Source organism: Contarinia nasturtii, unplaced genomic scaffold, assembly GCF_009176525.2.
Source record: "Contarinia nasturtii isolate CC-2019 unplaced genomic scaffold, AAFC_CNas_1.1 Cnas_scaffold_4311, whole genome shotgun sequence".
Classification (NCBI taxonomy): Eukaryota; Metazoa; Arthropoda; class Insecta; order Diptera; family Cecidomyiidae; genus Contarinia; species Contarinia nasturtii.
The window spans coordinates 781,363-805,030 of record NW_022201606.1 but is presented as its reverse complement, the minus strand read 5'-3'; the positions used below and the strand labels follow the sequence as shown (position 1 = coordinate 805,030).

Here is a 23,668-nt window from a genome sequence, read left to right as displayed (position 1 = left end):
ATTGGTAAGATATTTTGAATTTGATTTTCAAATTTACCACGTACACAAAATTTACACACACTTTTAAATGTCACACAGTTCATTGTATTTGTCTGCTCTCTCTCTAAATGCTGAGGCGCACAAAATTGGCAAGTGTGTTTGTACATGTAGTTGGTTTGTTTGAAATCAAACCGATTGTTGAGCGTCGCAAGTCTGTTCATTGCATCATTTCACGCACAACTTGAATTTGGTACGTACATCATGTCGAAGCTATTTTCATCCGAAAAAAATAAATGGGGTCTGAATATATCGGTAAATAAGAAATCCAAATCATCGATTGACTCCAAAACATCGTCAAGACAAGTTGTAATCCGAAAGCCGAAGGTAAGCTATTTTCATTTTAAATTTACTCAATTTTTGTTAAATCATTCACACGTTAAATGATTGGTGAATTTTCTTTAGAAATCGAACGACGATTTACACGATTTCATTGTCAAATCGAAGGCCGAAGTCAATTCACAAGCATGTGTTTTGATTGACTCGATTGTGAAATGGCGAGATGAAACGAGTGAACAGTTTGACATGATTAAGCAGTACATTATTCGTAATGAGCATAACCTTCAAAAAGGATCGACATCGAACAATCTACCAATAAAACGTCCAACTGAACAACCGAAACCCATTTGTTTCCCATCGATGCCGAGTAAATTTTTTTTTACTGAATTTTCTTATTTGACAATGAAATCTGACATGATTTTCATACATTTTTTTTTTTCATTTTAGTTTTAGTGCTCCCCGGTAGCGATGCAGAAGATGATTTTGGTCAATTTATGACAAAGCCACCGGTTGGTCTATCCAGCAAGGTACAAAAACGACGAAGCACAATAGATTTGCCATCCGAAATAAGACAAGACTCAAACACAACGTCAGTGTCTCCTCCGGCACGAAAAATTGCTCGAAGTGTTCACAGTTCGATATTGGCTATGTCAAACAAATCGTCAAAATCTGCAGTCAAAGCAAAAGATCAAGTATCGCCGATGACACAAAGTGTGAAAGATAAGCCGACATCATCTACGCCGAAAGAACAAACATCGTTTAAGATTCCGAAGCAGCCAGCACCATCAATATCAAAGGAACCATCGATATCGAAGGAAACAAACCATTGCGATGGTAATTTTGTTAATATCAAATATAAGGTGTAGTCGTCAAATTGTTTTCTTTTTTTATTTCAGTGTCAAAGTCATCTGATAATCAAGAACAATCAAAGCCGGTCGATAATATATACAAAAAGTTTGTGGAAGCTCGAAAACTTGTCATGGCCAAACAGAAGGAATTAGAAGAAGGTACATGCATATAAAACTAAAAGATAGTTCTTTTTCGAGTTAAAAATGGCATTCATCAAAATGTTGACTTTTTTTTCGTTTCAGTGGCTCGGTTGGAACAGCAAAAAATGGCGGAATAAGAATGCCGTAAACTTTAATTGTAATTTGCTTGATTTGATTGCTATATTTAGCCATATACTCACCACAATTGTGTTTATTTTTGAATTTTAATTGCACCATTCCATATTTCAAATATCATTTTTATAAACATTTATTTTACAAAACAAAAAACATTGTAATCGAACCAACAAAATTTGTTGCATACTGAATGAATCTTTATCGAAAAACGAATAACAAAACAAGTTTGTTACCAATTCTTATAAGGACTGGTCAATGAGAATGAAAATAAACGATTTTTTTTAATAAAGAATGACTATTTCTTTGAATAAACTTTGAGATTTTGATTGAAGTGTTAATTCACTAGACTTTTGATTGTGAATGCAAATTAGATAAAGATTGTGTTGAATATTGTTGTTTGTTAAGTTGAATGGGATTTTCTGTTCTACAATCTACTGTTGATCACTTATTTTGTAAAGGAATTTGTCAATTTTGAATAAATTACACAAATTTTAAAAAGGCTACTAAATACTAGACAAAATCAAATAACAAATTAAATCAGATTCAATTGGTCGTTCTGAAAATCAAAATTGAAGAAAAAAAAACACAAATATCTCCAACATACGTATATTTATTTAATTATAATGAAAATCCACATTTATCTGTTTGCTATTGATTTTTATCATAATTTTTCCGTATATAAATACATATGCGATTTGAAGTAATTTCTTCTGTTAGAAGTACATAATTGAGAATTTGGTATTTGAATATAAATGTGTCCAAAACTAGAATAGTCAGTGACGGAATCGATTTGATCAGAATTGTGTGTATGTGTTAGTGCTATGTTTTAATTTCGAATGAATATCTTTATCTCTGAACATTAAACTCAAACTTAATTATAAGATATACAATTCAGATTGTGGACATAATCTAGACACAAATGCCGATTTCCTCAGATCTAAGTTCCATTTATTCTCAAAGTTTTTCCATGCATGACACTTTCAATTCATGTCTGGAATGGTAAATTTGGTCATTTTAGCTACTGACTTTCCCTGCCTTCCAAAACAATGTATATTTTCAATCATTGGAATGACTAGATCTTTCTAAGTAAATAAATTACAAGTGTCCTTAAGAACAATTACTCTAAATGGATGTGACAATGTAACAAAATGAAATGGGGTCGGTTCAAAGGAGCGTACAACATCAATGACAGGAGTGCATCACAAATCATTTATCTGATCGATATGATGATATTAGTAATATGAGCATATTGATTAATGCCTTAATTTAATTGATTGGATTGGCATTTGCACTGTATTTACACAGTGGTATGTGATTTATTCTGGTTTTTTGGCAGCATTTCGTTTGCGAGTATCTTCACGCTCGTTTACATCGATAATGGAAATGTTTTGAGCGGCAACATAGGCATGCAACAATGAGATTCCAGCCTTGGCAATGGCAACAGGGAATGCAATTATTGTTAAGACTTTGAAAAGTGAAATGCCAAGAATTGTTGGTCCAGTGGTGAAATGTAGCAAATACAAACCGCTATAAAACACTTCATTGAAGAAACACATGAATGTGAGCACATCTTTTTGATAGTAAAGACGCATGATGAAATTTTCATTTGGATCAAACAATTTGTGAGATGTTTTGCCCGCCATGGTGGTGCTGAAATAGAAAGAAAAACACGTGAAAATCCAATTAATAAAATTGTGCTTGGGCAGCAACACATAAAATCAATACTAACGATTGCAAGTAAATCCAGTGACATGCGATATCAATAACCAATGAGATTTGGAACCAGAACATGTAGCCCGGATAAAAGTAGCTCAAGGCAACCAACAAACCTGCCGTTCCACAACGGTCTGTCAATTGATCAAGCATCGCACCCAATTTGGTACCTGCAATTAAATATAAATCAATGCACGAACGTTTATTACGTCAGTCAATAACAACACAAATTCAACATTGCCTAATTTGATTAAAATGAAATGAATGTAAGGTCATCGAAACAACAACACTTACTTTGATTAAATGCACGAGCTGCATGACCATCGATAGCATCCAAAAGTGCGCTGATTATATAGCACCATCCAGCAATAATGTAATTCGTTTGCATAAAATAGAATGCAACGATCGCCAAAAAGATTCGTGCATAGCCTGAAAAGGTCGATCAAACACATCAGTTATAAAAGCGTAAGCAATTCAATTGAAAGTCACTGAAACTGAAGTCAATGACGCAGTTGCGAAAAATGACTGGAAAAATCTGCGCGTTAAATACATACCAATCAAATTTGGAATAAATAAGAAAATATTCTCTTTTTCAGCCACGTCGGTCATTGTTTCTAGCGGTTGTTTTTGTTTGTGTGGTTTAAAAATAATTTCACAAGAATTTGTCAATTTTTTGTTCTGGAATCGCAATCGTGATTCACAAAATCTGTATATACACAACGTTCTCAAAACGGATACACAAATACAATGCAACTGAAAATCATTCGATGTTATTTACTCCGAAAATAGACTGTCATCGGCTACATGCGTTTGATAGTATTAGTTTGTCAATAATATGTCAGACTGTATGTATCCAATCGATGTTGGACTACTTTATGTGATGTCTAATCGGGCAGTACCAACCTTTCGGTGCACGGTATTTACCAAAACATACAATAAATTTATGCTATACAATTTATTTGCTGAAAATTTGCGTTTATTTAATCAGAACAAACAATTTGCGAACAATAACGCAATCAATCATATGCGTTAAAAGTGTAAAACGCAAATTAATTTGCTCGGTTGTGCCATCTGTTGAACAATCCTTGAATTTAATCAGATCAATGTTTTCAAAGACTTCTGGTTCACTGGTATGGAAACCAACACAAACACACCCATTTTACATACACTATGTGCGATGGCATAAAAATTAACATGGCGAATCGCCCAACACATTTGCACACAGATACATGGGCACCTCTCTCGAAAAACTGTCGTCGATTTTATTGTTGTATTTTCCAGTTCAGTTTAATAGAAAATTTCGGACATGGTCGTTTTCAGCCTGTGTCTATCTTTCATACGTAGTTGAAATTAGCAGAAAATATATCGACAGTGAATTAGTGTGTTAGACAAGTGAGGAACAATAAAGAATTTCATTCAATGGACATAAAATAAAAGACGTATTGCAAAAACTCTTTCGATTTCGAGAATACAGATTTCATTTTATTATTTTGTGTTGTGTTTGATTCTTTCAACGAATTTTGGTTAGGTTAAATCTGACTTTTATTTTGTTCCATTTCGAATTACAACTATTGGTTTTCAGTTTTGCGGTCGACAATTTGATTGTGATTGAAAAGTGAGAGAGAAGAAAAAAGACAAAATCACCGAAGTACTGCACATATTTTCCATTACGAAAGAGTCAAAATATACGATCGAACAACAAAAAATAAATAAGAATTGAGAAAAAGAATCAAATTGATTGTACAGTGTGAAAAGTGTGTAGAAAAGTTAACAAGCGAATCTCAAATATAAGGGGAGAGAGCAGAAAAGTAGCATACAACTACGAAATGGCGTCAATGGGGACATGCCAACAATGATATTTTGTCGTGTTTAAAGAGCCCAAAAGTGGCCACCATACGCATTTTGTTCACGAAAAAATAAATCATATATTCAAATTGTATTTGGATGGAGGCTATTTGTGTACGTCGTAAAAAGGACTGTATTGCATTTTAGGAACACACGGCTGTGCTTTTGTATTGTAAGATACCATCAGCGAAACAGAAAAAAAAAACCATTTCCATCTGACTGCTTGATTGACATGAATATGGTGAATACAGGCAAAAGTTTGCTGCTGTCAGATGCTTTCTGACGACTTTGTTTAAACACGCAATAACATAGACAGTTTTTCATTTCGGTTCGAAGTTTATAATAATCAATCAATAAAGAGCCAGCGTTCAATCTGGAGCAATACTCGTTTACTCCATAATTGAACTGAAGTTTTAATAGTTTTAGATAGGATAATATTGTCTTATTGGATTTCATATTTATTTGATCGTGATACGCATACGGGAGACAGTGTGATTAAAATACATTAAAATCAACTCTTGTTATCAGAGACCTCAGAGACTTTGAACGCCCATACGAAACAAGTGCACGGTTGCCATTGGCAAGCAGATTTTTTGTTGTATTGTCGTTTTGTTTAACAAATCATTCGTGCACTTTCTCAATGTCGTCGGTTAAGCGATCAAGCTTGGCTTCTTCAGAACTCGGTCAATTGAAATCTCCTGACAAATGGGAAACAACATCGTCAAAGACATCCAATGCATCGGCAACCAACACAAACGACACTACATGCGACACAATGTCATCATCAACGGCGACCAAGACTCAACAGCAACAGCAATCACGAGATGCACCGAAAGCGGGCAATTCAACACAGCAAGTCACAAAGGTAACACACAAAATAATGATAATTATAATCATAATAATAATATGAAAATGCATCAACTGCTAAAATGCACATTTTCTTTTTGCGTTGACCAGAATAAATGAGACTGCGAATGAAGCAGCGAAAACCGCGACTCAATCGAATGCTATATACATGAACATTTATACAAATATAAATTTACAATTGAGGCAAACAGAACATTTCAGTTTCTTCGTTTCTTCGTTTCGTACGTGAATTCGTACACGCACAAATACACCAACGCAACATACAACCTATACATTTATTGTATGTTTTAATAAACCACCGATAAATGTGTCGTATATTGGGCACGAGCACCACGATAATTTTTTTTTTGTCATCACTTGATTGTCAGCACACGACTGTATATATGGTCCTATATTTCCATTGCATTCACTCTCCTTCATTTGAATGCGAACACTGTACATAGTTTGTTTTATTTTTTGTTCGTTCTCCCGCTCTCTCACTCTCTCGCTCGCATTCAAATGCATACCATCCGGAGTACATGTTGTGTGTGAATAGCGACTTTTGAATGTATATGCATGCGAATGTGTAATTGTAGTATAATATAAACTGATCGTCACACCGCACAATGGTATATGTGTGCCAATCTGTGTCTGCCACTGTGTAACGCTAATGATATGGTATGCGTAGATTGAATTTTGTGTGCGACGGAATAAGTGCAGATGTATTGTGAATAACAAGTACGAATATGGGCAATGAAGTTGCAGTTTTAAACATTACACCAGTTTTTTTTTCACTCGCTTAAAGTGTACAATTTGTACATTCGTTTCGATTCTTGCAAAGTGATTTTTGGTCTAACGGCGATTTTTTGTTTCTTTTACCATTTGATTTGATTGAATTTTTCATTTTACACAAATTTCGTTTGGGACTCATTTTTTCAGTGAGTTTATTTTTGTTTGTGTCACAGTCACGAAAATTTATTTGAGAAAATTTGTGATTTGAGTTTTTGTTTCGGCTCCTAAATTCACAATTGCCATCAATATTGGAACTGAATTTGATGTAAAAAAAAAATTGAAGAAATAAAAAGCATTTGGTTCGGCAGGTTGATGCAAGTGAAAGAAATTGTTCATTTTTACATATTTTACATCTAACAAAGTGCTGTTGACTCATTTTTCGCATCAAAATTACATGACAGTTAAACAACACTGGAATATTCTACATATATTCGTTATGCGGCTGAGCATATACCATTTCAATGACAGTTTTCACCGTATTTAAATCATTTTTTTCATGGTGAAATTACATTCGGATTATTTTCTATTTTAAAAACGAAAGAAAAAAAATCCCATCAATCTAAATCCCGTGGGCAATACTAGAAGCAAATGCAATAATAATCATTAGTAATTGAAGTGTGTTCAAGAATATGATGTTCAAATTGTAGTTGAAAAAAAATCACATCGAGTTATATAGAGGACACATTGAGGCAGTGCGACTTGAGTATTTTTTTTTCTTCATTTCATGAATTAAAATCGAATAAAATATCCATGAAAAATAAGTAAGTATGGTTTCGCATTCAGCTCTACAGTCATAAGCAATACAGAGAATGACACATAGAAGGAACACAGAAAAAAGTATTATAAATAAATTCAAACATGGCCACTTTCAGCAGCACTGGTAGACAAATGACGTAAGGAATCTCTGTGTGTTTGTCGTTCTTTTTTTTCTTCTCTTCTTCTTCTCTCGCTCCGTTCACTGAGCTAGTGTTTGTGTGTGACTTGTTGCAAAACCAAATGAGCCAGTAGCTCAGTAAAAGTTCATACAGAACGAAGAAAAAAAAGTTCGTAAAGCAATTGCTTGGGATCGGCATTTACGACCGTGCAATCTAAGTCAGCTGAACATTCGCAATTGAAAATCGATCATAATTTATTTTTATTGGTGAACAGTGTAACGATTTTTGGTGTCGTTTCGATTGGATTGAATTAAAATTCGAAATGTGAGTGTTTTTTTTCTCCCAAATTGTCATTCGGATCAAATCTCGCATCAAGAAAAAAAAATTAGTCGGTGGTCATTCTAAGTTTTCATTTAGCTAGTGTGTATATGCTGTTGCTAAAATTGGTCGCAACACACACACACACACAAAGACACCGTTCGGTAGCACAGTTGAGTTCGATCTATAATTTGGATACACATTGAGTAATTGGATTTTATTTAATTTTGTTTTGTTGGTGTTCATTTGATTAAAATACCGTTCGATTAGCGTTCTGGTTGAAACTATATATTTTGTATTTGATTTTTTTTCGGTCGAACCCCTCAATTTATTCGAAATAAATATTTCTAGAAATAACTGCAATGCAATGTAAGAAGTCACGGGCATGAAAGTAACTTTGAATGACCGAAAACAGAAAGAAAAACAGACTAAAAATGCCGATTGCGTTAATAAGTGACAATGACAACCAACAAGCCACGACCACCATAACAATTCATATTTACACAATACACAATATTAATTAAGTGTTTCAGTGGCTTACATTTGGGCGTACTGTATGCGATAGCTGTAAAGCGCTCGTGAACACTTGAACAAAATCCAACTGTGATGGTGGTAGAATGTACGAACGGCCAAATGACACGGTGAAGCAAATGCGAGAAAGCGTTCGTTCGTTCGTTTTCTTTCTTTTTTTGTGTATGTTGCTGGATGGTTTTTTTTGTCGATTCAACCAAATTACATATTTGCATACGGTCTCTCTCTCTCTCTACGGATTCAGTATGTACGGGAACGGATGAGGGCTTTTGTTTCTGTTTAATATCATAAATTCTATGGCTTTTATTACCTTAATATGTTTCATTTGCTGAGCTGTCACCGTCTTCTTGTCGTCGTCACGATCACTTTAAGTTTGTTTGAAGAAATCAATATCTTGCTGAGATTCCAAAGGTGAAACACAACAAACAAAAATCGTCAATAATCTTTGGACATTATCACTTGGAAATCTAGAGAATAAAATGTACTTTTCGCTGAGTTTCGTTCATTTTTCTTCAACAAATTCCAGTAATACCAAGTTTTGACAATCAATCAGTTCCGTTTGTTAGCTTTACAAATTTATTACCGGAATTTATTCATGGATTTTCATGTGTAAATGTTTTCCTCGTTATTAGATTTTTCGTGTGTAGATTAAGTTGAAATTTTTCGCGGTCAGTTTCGTAAATGTGATATTTTGAGATTTTATGACGTGAGAAAACGTTTCGCTTCAAACAGTAAAGAAGCATATAATTGGCGATTTTTGTTTGAAAGAACCAACAACGTTGCGCTCAATGACTGCAGCACATAGTGAAGAGGCGAAAAAGAGAGATAGGTAGAGAAATCATGAAACATGTGCTATTGTGTATTGCAAATGATATTGTAGAAAAGATCTGCACGAAATGCCATGAAAAATGTCGAAGTTTACTCATTCGAACCGCACTAGTTAAGAATATTTGCGAACCAAAAACGGTGCATTTGTGTTAATTAATCGACAAATGTTATCAATTTGTTAACTCGATTTTTTTTCTTTCATATTCTTGGCAATGGTGTCAAAACATAAATCATGCCAAAATAAAACGTCTTATCATTTATTCGTTCAACGTGTTATCCATTAACCGTAATCACTCTGAATCAACTAATTAACTCGTTTTATTTTATTTATTTTTTCGACAGAATTTAGATTTGGATGACTATGAATTAAAGAACCTACTGGATGAAGCATATTCTTACAAAGGACCAAAAGATAAAGAAAACAAAAGTGAAATATTCAAGGTATGTTAGACATTGACGGTGGTTTTTTTTTTGACTTTTATATTTCGAGATTTTATTCTAATTTAATGTTTTGATGCAATTTCGATACTAACCATTTTGGTGGAATTTCGATTAACAGGAGCTACTACATAAAGTTGAAATCGAAGATCAACAGAAAAACACATTTTTTACGACGCGCCAGTTTCGTGGAAATAGCCGTCGACACCATACTGGTGGCTCGTTACAGGATCTAGTCGATAGTGCTAACAATGAACAGTTATTAGATAGTGATTACATGTTGGGACCGCAATCGCGTCGTCATCAGCAAAATTCACGATACACCAAAAATTTGTCATCCGTATCGTCACGGCAACGCGAAGGTGGCAGTTTACCAAATAATGTAAATTCGTCGAGCACCTACTCGCTATCGACGTTTCCACTCTCCAAATATTCAAAAGGTAATGCAAAAAATTGCGCCAAAAATAAGCTGGAATCGCACGACTATGAACGACACCCACTCAGCAATCATCATCGACCTGCATTTATTGGCGAAAGTGTGAGCTATTGCGAAGAAAGTCAACCATCAATAGCATCTACATCTGCGTCTGTAATAAATGCAAACGATAAAAATCACACCATAATTAATATTGATGATCCAGAAGAGACCAGACACTTGTTAGCACATGATTCTTTAGCTCAGGTTTGTTATGCGACAAAAATTCTATGTTCGTTGGTGATTTATTTTGTTTTTTTGACATCCAAAATTGATTAGGATACATCTGAAGTACATAGAGAGGATGGTACCGAACTATTACAATTGAAAAAACATCGTCAGGCAACAATGAACTATTTATCCAATGTAAAAGACCTCGGCGAAGCGTCACGGCAAAATTGTTCCGTTGATACACCGATCCATTTCTTGAAATATTCATCTCCAACAATCAGTGAGGCATCATTGAGTGGCAAGGTGTACACAAAAAGTTCAATTGATCCGAAATATGCACCCACTAGACACGTCCCATTGAATCCACCACAGGTTTGTGTTATTCATAGCCAGCGAGCAATTGGTGAATGTCAATTAATTAATTTTTATTCTTTCTTTACACAAATAGGTGAACACAAATAAGCTAGATGAAAATGGTAATGCGATTCTAGCAAAACCAACCACAACTATACCACTGCTAGCAAATCCTCCAACTCAAAAACTGAAACCAAAGCGCAGCAATAAAGCGGATCGTAATACAACGACTTGGACTGTGCCAACAGGTATCGACTACAATATTGATTCGATTGTGGCTTTTATTGAAAATACGGACACAACAAAAAAGACCAACAACAATCTCAGCGCGACAGAGCGTACGAATCGAAAGGAAAAGAAGAACATAGATAATAAAAAGAAAGAAGTAAATCGACTGAAAAAGAGCACATCAATGGAAGAGCTAAAAAGTAGTAGCAAGATTGAAGAGGAGATTGCTCAATCGGAACGTGCTCAGGTTTCATTGCGACAAAAGCAAATGCAAAATGCACAAAAACGAAATACAACAACATCAACCGATAATTCAAAGCAATCGAACAATAAACGTGGCGAACGTCGTTCATGGGGCACTGAAGAGCTCCACGATTTCGAAACGTCAGACGAACGTGAAACAAAGAAACACAAAGAAACCAAACCAAATACGAAAAACAATCGAAAAACCGAACATATTGTATCGACCAATGCGTCTATTGAGTCGATACCAACGAACGTTGAAGCAGCCGAATTTCATGTGGTGACCAAAAAGAAGAAAACGAAAAAGCGTCAAATCATTGAAGAGGCCAAAGCAAAACAACAAATGAGCCAACGTGATCAAACCCAATTGCATGGTCGCCAATCAAACAATAACACATCGAACAGCTCACAAAAATATCAACCGAGCAGCACCTACACAAATGATCGTGATATCTATGTGAATTCGCTAATGACCAAGGAAAATCGTCGCAAATCCACATCGTCAGTGCCACCATCCGATAAATCCGATTCAAGTGATCTCGATTCGGTTCATTCGTTACCAATTGAATCGACCACCGGCTGTACATCATCAATCATATCGTATGCAGAAATGGCACGCAAAGCAAATCAACAGCCCGACAAATTGTCGAATGTGAATGCATGGCCATCGGTTTCACAAAACGGAAAGAATAGCGAATCACCGGAAAATTCGAATACCAGCACAAGCAGCAGTATAGTTAGTTCAAAGAGTCAAGCATCCAATCGATCACATGACACAATAAAAGCATCTTCGTCAAACGAAGAGAAATCGCCTTCGAATTCCGACGATTCAAGAACGATGGACACACCAAAACTTGGCGAGTATGTGAAGAATCAATTGCAAAAATCAAAAAGTTGCGACAATGAAAAGTACACGACAAACATGAGCATGGATCAATTTCCGGGATTGGAAAAAACAGTCAAACCGCAAAAGTCACAGCCAAATTTTGCATCAGTACTCACATCACCGCCACCATCATTGTCCGTACCGCCGTTATCGCTACCATCACAACCATCCACATCAACCGCAGCCACTGTTGTAGTAGCCTCACCACCACCGCTACCACCAATAACACCCGTGACGATGGTGTGCATTTCGACAATGACAACCAATGAAAAAGTGGCCAAGCCACCGATCACAAAGAAATCTTCGCAATCGACCGCCGAAACAAATGCTCCAAAGGAGCATACAAATAAATTGCAAAAACCCATTGAAGAAAAGACCGATAATACTAATAAACATGTAGTGGATGCATTCAGCTCCAAACTACAGTTTGTCCAAAACAGTGCAAAGGCTGAGGAGATCGCTAATAGTGACTCAAGCAATTTATTTGCTCCGATCAATATTAAGAAAGCCAAAAAGACACATCAACAACCAGTCAACACCCAGCCACAGCGTACGGTAAGTCTAAAGAATCAATTTGCCACTGACATTGATCGACTTTTGTCCATCACAAACAATCGTTTGCTTAATTTTGAACATTATGTTGTTTTTAAGTCATATAGCCATAACGTATGCGTTTTTTTTCTTCTTCTATTTTTCCAAAGTCGCGTCAAAATGCTGTCGTTTTCAGTCAACATCAAATGAGTAATGAAATTATGAGCCCGTTACTATTTGGTGACTTCAATGATGACATTCTGCAGCTGATGAAGCAAGAGGTTGAAAATCATGTGGTTGATGGGGCAGCAAATGGTCCAACATCGATCATCGATACGTCCGCCACCAATTGTTTGACAGCATTTGAAAGTGCCGATAATTATGCAACGAACGATTGCAATCAACCAAAACCAAATATTCATACACCGATGATGTCTTCACAATCCGATCCAGGATACGCTTCCGCAAACAAACCGCGCACCATTGTTCCGACTGAATCTCATGAGGTAAATTTTTGAAGAAAAAAAAATACAAATTCAAAACCATTTTGTGTTACATATAAGACCGTTCGAGAAAATTTAATACAATATGTCATGTCCGCTTCGTGTTTTTCTTTTCAGATGATTAATAATCATCAAGTTTTCGGCGAAAATCACGTTGGAAATAGCACAATCACAGAGCTATCGAATAGAAAGAGCAACGTAACAAAGAAAACAAGTTTAAACAAAATTAATGTCAATAATAAAATCAGTGATGTAGTTAGCAACCAATCATTAAATAATAACAATAATATGATTAACAATAATATTAGTTTAGGCGACACAACAACAGCCAAAGCTGTTGGTGTCACGCAATCGATTTGTGATTCAGATAGTTTGAATAACAACATAAATTTGCAAATGAACGACAAAAATCGGCATAGTGTCGATGTTGATGTTATAAAAGCGCAACACAATGATGTCGCTGCCAACACTAAATCGTTGAACGCCCAAAATAATGTACATAACACAGTTTCAAAAACTACCAACAATCAACCGACTGCAAACTACCAACAAAAGGGTATCATTACCTATGATAATGTTAATAATCAAATGATAGATACCATTGCGAATGGTGAGTGCAACAATATCGTACAACGAACGCTCAATTTTAATGAGATTTATGTAATTTAGCAGGACCGAAAGTGGTATCATCGTCAAATAAACTGTCATCAATGGAGAATGAGATTGTTCCCGTAAACTCTCATCCTGCCAATGTTTCTCACAAAGGCGCTAACCATGTTGAGGCCCGAGGAGCGTTCGTCCCACACAATCATAATCACAACGACATCGTTCACTTCGTTGGCTCAGGTACGACATTTCTTTCTCTCTTTCTCTACCAAAGTTTAAATTTAAACAATAATAAACACTTAATCGATAATTTGTTTTCGGTTTTTGTTTTGCTTATTAATGGTTCCCTTTTAAATTTCAATCCAATTAGCTTGGGAGGAAGTGAAATGTGGCCGTGCCCACTATTTCGGCGGACAATAATATCGATTTTAGTGAATCATTGAATTCACGACAATGCATCGCAGCGCGAATGATATACACATCCTACATACCAAGTCAACGTCATCAAAATCATTAATACTTCAAACAAACAAACAAACAAAAAAATGTGCATATACATATAAATATCATCATCAGCTTTTACATTATGCCTACAACTAGCTATTTTCAATATCGGGCAATTCTGGTTTCTTGCAAATTTGTGCATCCAGAAAATCAAATGGTTCCTCGATATTTACAGGGTTGCCAGACGACCGACAAATGGCTGGCAATATCGATTCAACCGATTTATCGGCTTATAACTAAATTCTAATTCTTACCATTTCCCTAAAAAAACAAAACTAAAACAAAATAATGCATAATTCAATCATTCAAATCATGGCCAACGAGCCAAATTAAATTATAAATAATCTAAAGAGCGTTTTTTTGCGAAAAAAAACTTCGTTTCATCTCGTGCAGATAAGAAAACGTGAAAAAAAAAAAATAAATTAAGCCAAATAATTTGCAAAAGTTGCAACATTTTGAAAATGTAAAACATTTTTTTTAGTGGTAAGTGTTGAAAAAAGAGACATTTGAAGACAGTGAGAAAACTAAAGATAAACATAAATCACATTTAAAATAAATAGAAGAAAAGAAAACTATCTATATATACATTGTAACATTGCTTACGATGCTAAAAAAATTTGTGTGTGAATTTAATCGGCGATAGTTTGAAAATGTATTTTGATCAAAAGTGTTTGGCACAATGATTTTATGAAACTGAAAAGTCTAAGAGTGCAACAATATTTTAATCAGCTCAGTGTCTGTTAATGAAAAAAGTAATCGGTCAAAAACAGAACATCTAGCATCATTTGCTTACAATATACCAAAATCGACCGAAAATATGTAGACAATTTACTGAAGAAAAAAAAACAACAACTATAAAACATTTATCGGTACCGTAAATAAAAAAATAATAATTGCGGGTAAAACCATTCATGTAAAAAAAGATATATAAAATTAATTTTAAGTTTAAACAAACAAAAATCCGTGTGATGATGAAATCGCGGTTAAACCAGGCAAAAAAATCACAACTAAAAAAAACTCTCTAATTTAATAGGAACATTTAAAATTATTTAAAAGAAAGCTACCAATGGCAACATAAAAAACGCTTGTAAAATCTAAAAATCGAGCACAAAAATGATAAAAAGATAGCATATATACGGGGAATTTTATGATAAAAGTCCATCAAATATTCCCCTCAACGTTGTTGATCTCAACATGTGAATTCAACAAAAAAAAAAAAGTAAAACAATAGAAATGAACCACAACACGCAAGTTTTTTTCATGGCATGTTGGAGATATTGTGGCCCGGACACTCGTAAATCGTCTGATCGATCGATTGATCGCTGGAACGGATTCAACGTGACGAGCCAAATTCATCGAATCATTCAAAATTGCTTAGCAAAAAAACATATTCATCGAATTTATTGTCCACGCCACACTGAAAAGACTTTACAACTCTGTAGAAAAAATGTGCAAGAATTATCGGGATAATTAATCCACAAAACATAAGAGTAAATAGAATTTATAGTTTGCCCAATCAAATAGAGAAAGAAAAAATAGAAGTAAAAACGAATTGAAATAACTAAAAATATATATATAATACTATTATTTAATTACTACTATCTAAAAGAAGAAGAAAATGATGATAAATCATGAAATAGCAATGAGTCTGTAATCATTCAAGACTTTAGTTATGCGTGAAATTTTACATGTAATAGTTACTACTTTTACGGTGTACCATACAACAACAAAATGTCAATAAAATACCGTGGATTCATTTATTATGTAATGCGATTCAGTAGGAAAAACACACACACACACACACACACACACACGAAATATGAAAACAAAAAATATTCAAAAATGAATGCCGAAGCTAATCAATCCATGAAAGTTTATGTTTATGCACGTTCTGTTTTTGTGCACTTATAAAAGAATGCAAACAGTCAATATTTAACAAACAAACAAACAAAAATAATAAAAGAAAAGCAAACACACTCAATCGTCAGCCCTTAGATTTTATTTTTAACATTTTCAGTTGATTTATCTGTTCTCATTTTATTATGTTCATTAAACGACAAACAAACAAAAAAAATGATATAAAACATTGTTATTGCTTCTTAAAAGAGAAATATAAGTTGAATGAACATTGCACTCAGAGTAGAAAATCGCATTAGTAAAAATGAATGGGCAACATTTATTTTGAATCCATGCAAAACGCAATACACGCTTTCGGCATATCAAAATCGCAGACATTTGCCATAGAAAATGAAGAACATAGAAAAAAAAATATCCACACAAATAATAATGGTGATGATATTAAAATGGACATAGATATTTTGACATTTAATGGAAAGATAAAAAGAAGAAAGAGACGAAAATTTTACAAAAATAAAAGATTTTTGTGTGAAATGCCCTCTCTCTTTCTGTGTTTCCAAATGAAAAATAAAAAAAATACAAAGAAGTCTCTCCAGTTCCGCAATATCCCAAGTTGTTATCTAAGATAAATATGAGTGTAAATTTAACTATCAAATGAAACAAATATGAACAGAAAATACAAATTCTATGTTTCATTCTACTAATTCTGTCTTGAATCAATGTATAAGTCAAAGAAATATGAATTTAAACATTTTTATTTTTTTATATTTTTCGGTGCTGAATTTTTTTTTTTTGAAAAAAAAAAAAAAAAGAAAATTATATTTCCACTCATTATTTCTTCGTTTCTTTTTTTTTAAATTATTATTGAAGGAAATCCATTAATTTTATTTCCATTTTGTGATATCAACAAAACAAATTTATAATAGCGTAGAGCAATACGTAAAAAAGGAAAAAAAAAAACTGAATAGTTCATTCATCGTTACATATATATCGTATCGATTTGAAATAGAAAATCGCTTGAGCTAATTTACATGTCAGTGAATGATGAATAGCGTTCCTCTTTATTTTTTTTTCTTCTATTTTCTCTGCAAATTTATCTTAGGACAATTTTATAAACCATCGAATCCATCAAGAATACTATCTTTTTTCTTTGTTTTCGCCTTGAATCGATTCAACCATTATTATTTTTCATCGATAATTCATACATACATTCAAACTCCAGTATGGAAAGCATTTGGCAAACGTATACTACATTTAAATCATTGTTCGATGGCCACCTGTTCAATGGCCAGCTCTCATTTAGTTTCGCTCGTTTGAATTTTTTTTTGATCGAACTTCATTTCGAATACTTAACACATCTCGTTCACGAGTTAATTTGTTTATGTAATTTATTTCATTTAATTTAGAAACAAACAAAAATAAAACTGCAAAATACTTTTCGAACTTTAGTTACAGAAGAGAGAAGAAACATATGGAAAATCAAAAAAATAAACAGTTTGCACGACGAAAAACAATGAAAAGAAAACAAAAGAAATAAATAGAATCTGATGCGAAATGTTGAGAAAACTATATTATTATAATAATTAATTTGTCGATATTATATTTATTGTATTAAAGCCCGAAATTAGAATTGATCTAATCTCTAAATGTATACAGATTTTTGCGAATCGAAACAAACAAACCAACAACAAAAAAAACAAAAAACAAAAACAAAAATATGTGTTGTTCTTTCTTTCTTTTTTTAAGTGTAAAGAGCAATTGCTTCATTTTGTTAACTAATGAAAATAGGTTGAATTACGAATAATAGTTTTATGTGGCCGAGATTTCAACACAATGGCGCCATACATCTATCGCAATAAATAAAATGCTTTATTCAACTTTGCTGAAGTCGCGGTCAAAACTGCCATTGCATATATTCGAAAACCGTGATATAACTGCCATGCCGTTTTCACTTCAAATTTCACATCGCTTTCTGAACGTTTCTGCTTCAAATAAGAATCCATTCAAATAGCAATCAAACCAAATTGAATAAAGAAACTTTTTCGGCTTTCGGCTTAAACAAACACTTATCTTAGTATGCAATTGAATTTTCAACGGCAGTCTTTAGTTTGTTAATTTAAACGAATGTAGTTTTATGCAGTAATGCACCAAGACATTTGAAATGACTCTTTTTTTTTGTCCAGCAATAACGATTCGCATTTCACGATGCCTATCAAAAGTTAATATATTAGACAATTCGATCCTAAACAGCAAAGGGATACAGACAAAAAAAGGAACGATACAATATAAAAGAAAAAAAAATCTTTTTAAAAGACCAAACAATGTTATTTGATGCATAAATTTAGCAATAACAAATGAAACATTGAACATTTGAAAAGAAGAAAAAAAAACATTATATAATATATGTAAATGTATTAAAAAGTTAAGTGTAAGAATACAAAACTGAAAAACAAATACAACAAAAACAGCAACCAAATAAATCGACATAAAAAAATTAAAATTATGCGTTTCCTTACTTTTAATTTCTTCAACATGCTCATTTTTTATTGGAAAATCCCCAACTTATAGGTATTATCATGTTAGGAACAATTGCAATCTGTGCGAACGTGTGTTAGCCTGAACATATTATCACGAAGCGGCATTTTAAATTCGCATAGACATTTATTTGGACGGGCAAAGATTTTTGGACTACACAATGATTAACAAAAATGATTGGAACAGCCTTTATGTTTTTCATTCATTCAACCAGATGTAAATTCATCCTCAATATATCAATTTCTGAATGAAAAAGTAAAAAAAAAAGCAGATCATGATGATATCGCTTTTATATGTTTCAATTAAATTTTGATTATGATTTTGGCACTACTTGAAAATGATGCGAGCGATGAGACAAAACCGAAGTGCGGTATCATTTTAATGATAAGGACCGTTGTTTGTACAAACCTATACGTACAAAAGAACACACGCTGGACGAGATAAGTGCCAGCAAATTATGTAAACGAGTAAAAAGAGTTTCGTTTTCAATTAGTATACAGTTGTAGTAGATAGAACTTGTTCATTTCATCCATACCGGTTTTTTAATGGGCGTAACCGGTATGGATGAAATGAACAAGTTAGGTGAAAAAACATCTGTTCCAATTAATAAATTCAATAAATTCCCGGGTAAAAGATAAATCGCTTTAGTGCTTTAAATCGATTGACTTGGAAATGTGATACCAAAAATTGAACATTAAAAATGCCCCACACCAGCAAACGAACACACCCATACAAAATTTTAAGTGGCCTGTGTAAATTTGCCTTCGTCGTTCTTTTTTGGCTACAAGAAATTTATTCGTTGTCTCAACAACATTGAATATAAAGAACATTCCATACTATTTTTTTTTACACTGCATTTATTTACTTACTTCGTTATATTCCAAGTCACACAATTTTATAACAGATAATGTTTCCGCTTATAGGATTAGAAACCAGAAGCAGATAAAGGTATTTAAATATATATAAGAAGGTTCAACGAGCGCCACGTGCAAAACAAACTCCATCGAAAGACTGTTAATAATTTACACAATTTGGGGTTACAAAGGGTGATCTTCGGCGTCTGTGTGTGTTTTTTTCCATCTCATTTGATGTCGTTTCCATTTTTCATTGTTCCGGATTTTCTCGGCTTTTGAATTCCTCGAGATATTTTTCAAACTTTTCATGATATGAATTTATCCGTGAGAGATGAACGAGATCTATTTCCCAATCAGTCATTTTGGCCATTCTGAAAACTTCTTCAATGCGTTGCTCTGGGTCGATTTTTTTTATCTTCTGCACAATCTGTCCACTAGATGAAAAGAATGAAAAGAAGAGAAAGGTATAATCATCTATTTAGTTGAAAATTGAAAATTGACAATTGTTTATTGGCCAAAACGTACCGTTGAGAAGTTATCAAATCGGAAAATATTTTGATACTTTTTTGCCATCGTTCCAACCTCTCTTGTTTTTTTGGATTTGCCAAGCTAGAAGAAACAATTTTCATTTTTTAAGATAATCGAATTGAATGAAACAGCACTTGGCATCTTACATCGCATCACCTGCTGCCATACCGCTGAAGCATCCAACGCTTAGGCAAAGAGCTTGTATCGATTTGGCGCTTTCAGTTGCTTTCGTTTTTGGCGAAAAGAGTGTTGTATTTGGAGCGAATCTGACTGGGCTAGAACTTTCCGATTCGTCTGACTGATTTATACTATCCATATTCAAAGCGACAATTTCACTAGAGAGAAAAAAAATTAAATTCATTCATTTTGCGTTGTAAAATAAGTTTTGAGATAAAGTTTCCAAGTATTTTCATACCGTGATTTTTCCAATGTCTTGATAGCATAATCAGCAGCTTGCAAACAACGCTTCAACGTAGAAATTGTCTGCGTGTTTGTTTTGTCTTTACTAAAAATATTAAATATAAATGAACGATTTAGTTTTTCATGTAAATTTGTTCTCTTTCATTTCTAAATTTAAAAAAATCAATGAATATAACATACCAAAGTAGCATTGAAGTATTCGATTCTCTAGTAAAATCGCAGACTTTTGCATTTAAATCCTTTGTGGCATATGTAATTGGTGTGTCTGGTTTTGGTTTGCCAGTTGCTGTTCGCTTTACACCGCGTCCAGGTGGGGTTTCATGGCCTAAATGTGATACAAATCCATCATCTGTGTTGGTCCCGATGGTTTTTCTGCTGCTATTATCACCTTCGGAATCCGACATAATTATTCACACAATTGTTTGGCACTTGAAACGAAATATGTTTGTTAGTTCGTTTTTTTTCTTCTCAATGTTTGACTGTTTTCTTGTGAATGACATTAGCTCTGTATAGTTGCGTCTCTATATGACAAGAGCTTCATTTACTCGACACATTTGAATCGTGTGTGAAACCGAAACCAAAAACACCAACAAGCGGACAACTTCATGCCAATCCATCGCCGCATTCATTTGAAAACGAAAGTGATTAGAAATAAGTAGTTTTGTTCTGAAGTATTTTTTAAGGAAAAAAACCAATCTGTCCACACATTGAACATTTATAAGGACTCCATAAACAACAGACAATTATGAAATTGTAGAAAATAATTCGATTTCAGATTTCCGTATAAAATGTGTGTTCACATTTTGCTGTATACCTATATGTATGTTTTTCGATCAAGGAAAGTCTTAGTAGCGTTTTATAGAGAAAACCATTTATCAACGAAGAAATCCAAACACCAGTGACAAATAATAAATGTACCCAGTTATTCAACAACGAAATTTTACTGATTGATTGGCACTAAGATAGTCATTTCAACGATAAGATTAGTTCAATCAAGATAATAAAAATGATTAGATTTGAGCTTTATAATAAATTGAATTCGTTCGCCAAATATCATTCCCGTCATAAAATTTAATCATTAAATTTATGTCAACTAATCGAAATTCACCTTTTGTTTTATTCTCTTTCTTCCATTTCATACGTCAATTTGGAACCAAATTTTGATTTGCCGTTCGATTACACTGTAGAACACTGTAGAACACTGTAGAGAGGATTAAATATCAATCAGTTGAGATTTTCCAACAAAATAATCCAAAATTAGTAGGATTAAATGTAGCTACGTTGGGACCACGATGTCATTGACATCCCGCAGAATACCCAGGGCTTGCGACCGAGGGTTCGTGATTGATCTTGGATAGAATGCGATGTTCCTTCTATTGTTTGTTGATTCTGAAAATAATGATTACCATAACAATACATATTGTGAACTTTAAGCCACAACAACCATGCTCAAAAAGCCCTAATTCGTGTTCTCTGACCTCGGAAACATATATAAAACAATCACCTCACAAGTCTCGTCAATTTTACCCAAAAATTTTTTTTACAAAATGTTTGATTATTTGGAGCTATTTCCATTTGTTTGTATTGTCAACAATCGTACTGTTTTTGATCCATTATTCCGATCGCATTTTTGTTAAAAGAGATACGGTTGGCGTGTTCACGCTAATTATGCAATTTGTTTTGCCAGTGCTTAGTCGGCAAGCCACGGGGACTGTAGCTACCAGCTTACTCCGTTCCTTTCGGGTAAACTCATGAACTATAAGTCCCCTTATTGTCAACTGAGCTAGATGAAAGAAAGCAACAATGGCAACGGCAGCAACAGTAAAAAAAAACCATGCCGGCATCTAGCGCTTACACATAATATTTGTACGTAGCATACACGTTTCTGTATCATTTCGGTTTTTTGGACGGGATAGGGCGAGTGAACAACTCTCAACATTACTTTAAGACACTTCTCTCAAAAACAATTCGCTGAACTTATTTTTGATTGAATTTATTATTTTCCTGTGCCAGTTCATACCAGCACGAATTTATAATACAAATAATAACAGTTATCAGAGAGATTTGGGGCATGCAATGTACGAACTGTATCAATGGCTTAGCGAAAAATCAAATGATCAATTGATTATGCGTTATTACTTAAGCAATTGCTACTTTTGTACAGACGGAATAATACGACGCACATATTAAAACTGGAATATGTCTTTATGTATAATTTCTTTTATGGTTGATACAATTGGTATTAAACGCACTCATTATTTTTAATTTAAACAGAAAAGTGCTTCATATCTAATGATAATGGACTAAATATGTGAGATTATTTTGGCAAAAACATGAATTGCTTATAATACTTCAGCTCATTGATTGATTCCTTGATATCACTCAGGCCTCGATGCACAATTGCACATTCTGTTTTGATGGTACCATCAAAAATAGTGAGCCATTCCATCGTTTGCAGAGCTCTTTTATCGTTGATACATCAATGATACGATAATGAAGATGAGAATCGATCCGTGGCATATACCTAGGGTTAATCACAAAGAAAAGAATGGGAATAATGGGAATTGATCAATATGTAATGGAACGTAATGGAAAAATATTCGAAAGAATGGATAGCATTCTTCAATAATGGATTTATGGCATATACTCTCTAAGAAACATTCGATCCATGTACACACTATTGCCAGCTGATGGGCTCGTAAACGATTTAACGTCGTTGTCCCTAAGAAATTTCAGTATTAAGTCCTCCGCCTGGTTTTCTGTGATTTTCGAATTTTTGCATTCCGCCAACAGACCCGTCTATAACGAAAAAAAAAATGATGAAGCATTTTCCAACGAAATTTTCCAAAATCATGATGACCTTTTTATTGTTAAACTTTCAATTGAAGAAAATTCATTACATGCACAGTTGTCTCATAGAATTTTTCACAAAATTTTGCAAGTTAATACAAGGTGTATAAATAAAATTTGAATGAAAAATAAAAATTTATAAAAATTCAAATAAAAAGTGGTTATTTCAAATCAGTTATTTAATCGAACTGTCAAAACGATTATCTCTAAACACGTTGAAATTGGTGAACAAGCATTGCCAATGGAAAGCTTTCACTTCAAATTTTCTCAAGATGTTATTGAAAAATTAAACAAAAACAACTACAGAAAGAAAATTTGGAAATGAAAAAAAAAGTGAACTCAATATTTGGTTTGAAGTATTTGTTTATTAATGTTTTTGTTGTTGTGTTTCATCGTTTAAGTATAATTGATTTTTTTGCTTGAATTTCTCGAAATTACAGTTTGAAAGAATTCAACCTCTTTTAATATTGTACGAGCATCAATTGCGGGATGTATATT

The 23,668-nt window shown here is 33.6% G+C and overlaps 4 protein-coding genes and 1 pseudogene across 6 annotated transcripts; 2 read left to right on the top strand and 3 right to left on the bottom strand.

Moving 5' to 3' along the window:
• Positions 1–135: 135 nt before the first annotated feature.
• Positions 136–1,641, top strand: LOC116350842. The gene is made up of 5 exons (XM_031782811.1): positions 136–363; positions 442–682; positions 763–1,149; positions 1,212–1,322; positions 1,407–1,641. The coding sequence occupies exons 1-5, from the start codon at positions 241–243 to the stop codon at positions 1,439–1,441; spliced, it is 897 nt and encodes a 298-aa protein (XP_031638671.1). The 5' UTR covers positions 136–240; the 3' UTR covers positions 1,442–1,641.
• A 388-nt stretch (positions 1,642–2,029) lies between these two features.
• Positions 2,030–3,928, bottom strand: LOC116350693 (CDP-diacylglycerol--inositol 3-phosphatidyltransferase). The gene is made up of 4 exons (XM_031782591.1): positions 3,707–3,928; positions 3,447–3,581; positions 3,169–3,322; positions 2,030–3,089 (listed from the first exon to the last, which is right to left on the bottom strand). Exons 1-4 carry the CDS (start codon positions 3,759–3,761, stop codon positions 2,756–2,758), a joined length of 678 nt encoding a protein of 225 aa, XP_031638451.1. The 5' UTR covers positions 3,762–3,928; the 3' UTR covers positions 2,030–2,755.
• Positions 3,929–4,439: 511 nt separating this feature from the next.
• LOC116350567 (putative mediator of RNA polymerase II transcription subunit 26) lies at positions 4,440–16,750 on the top strand. 3 transcript variants are annotated; one of them, XM_031782382.1, is made up of 10 exons: positions 4,528–4,544; positions 5,418–5,862; positions 9,530–9,628; positions 9,747–10,307; positions 10,380–10,643; positions 10,720–12,537; positions 12,684–13,019; positions 13,134–13,626; positions 13,686–13,862; positions 13,993–16,750. In XM_031782382.1, exons 2-10 carry the CDS (start codon positions 5,638–5,640, stop codon positions 14,040–14,042), a joined length of 4,023 nt encoding a protein of 1,340 aa, XP_031638242.1. In that variant the 5' UTR covers positions 4,528–4,544; positions 5,418–5,637; the 3' UTR covers positions 14,043–16,750. The 3 variants fall into 3 exon arrangements, with proteins under 3 accessions (XP_031638243.1, XP_031638241.1, XP_031638242.1); XM_031782383.1 differs by having other exon boundaries at positions 4,440–5,862; positions 13,689–13,862; XM_031782381.1 differs by having other exon boundaries at positions 4,440–5,862.
• Positions 16,751–19,352: 2,602 nt separating this feature from the next.
• LOC116350776 lies at positions 19,353–20,843 on the bottom strand. The gene is made up of 5 exons (XM_031782705.1): positions 20,501–20,843; positions 20,316–20,405; positions 20,047–20,235; positions 19,898–19,981; positions 19,353–19,806 (listed from the first exon to the last, which is right to left on the bottom strand). Exons 1-5 carry the CDS (start codon positions 20,722–20,724, stop codon positions 19,623–19,625), a joined length of 771 nt encoding a protein of 256 aa, XP_031638565.1. The 5' UTR covers positions 20,725–20,843; the 3' UTR covers positions 19,353–19,622.
• A 1,794-nt stretch (positions 20,844–22,637) lies between these two features.
• LOC116350912 overlaps positions 22,638–23,668 on the bottom strand; it is an 8,216-nt pseudogene continuing 7,185 nt past the window's right edge.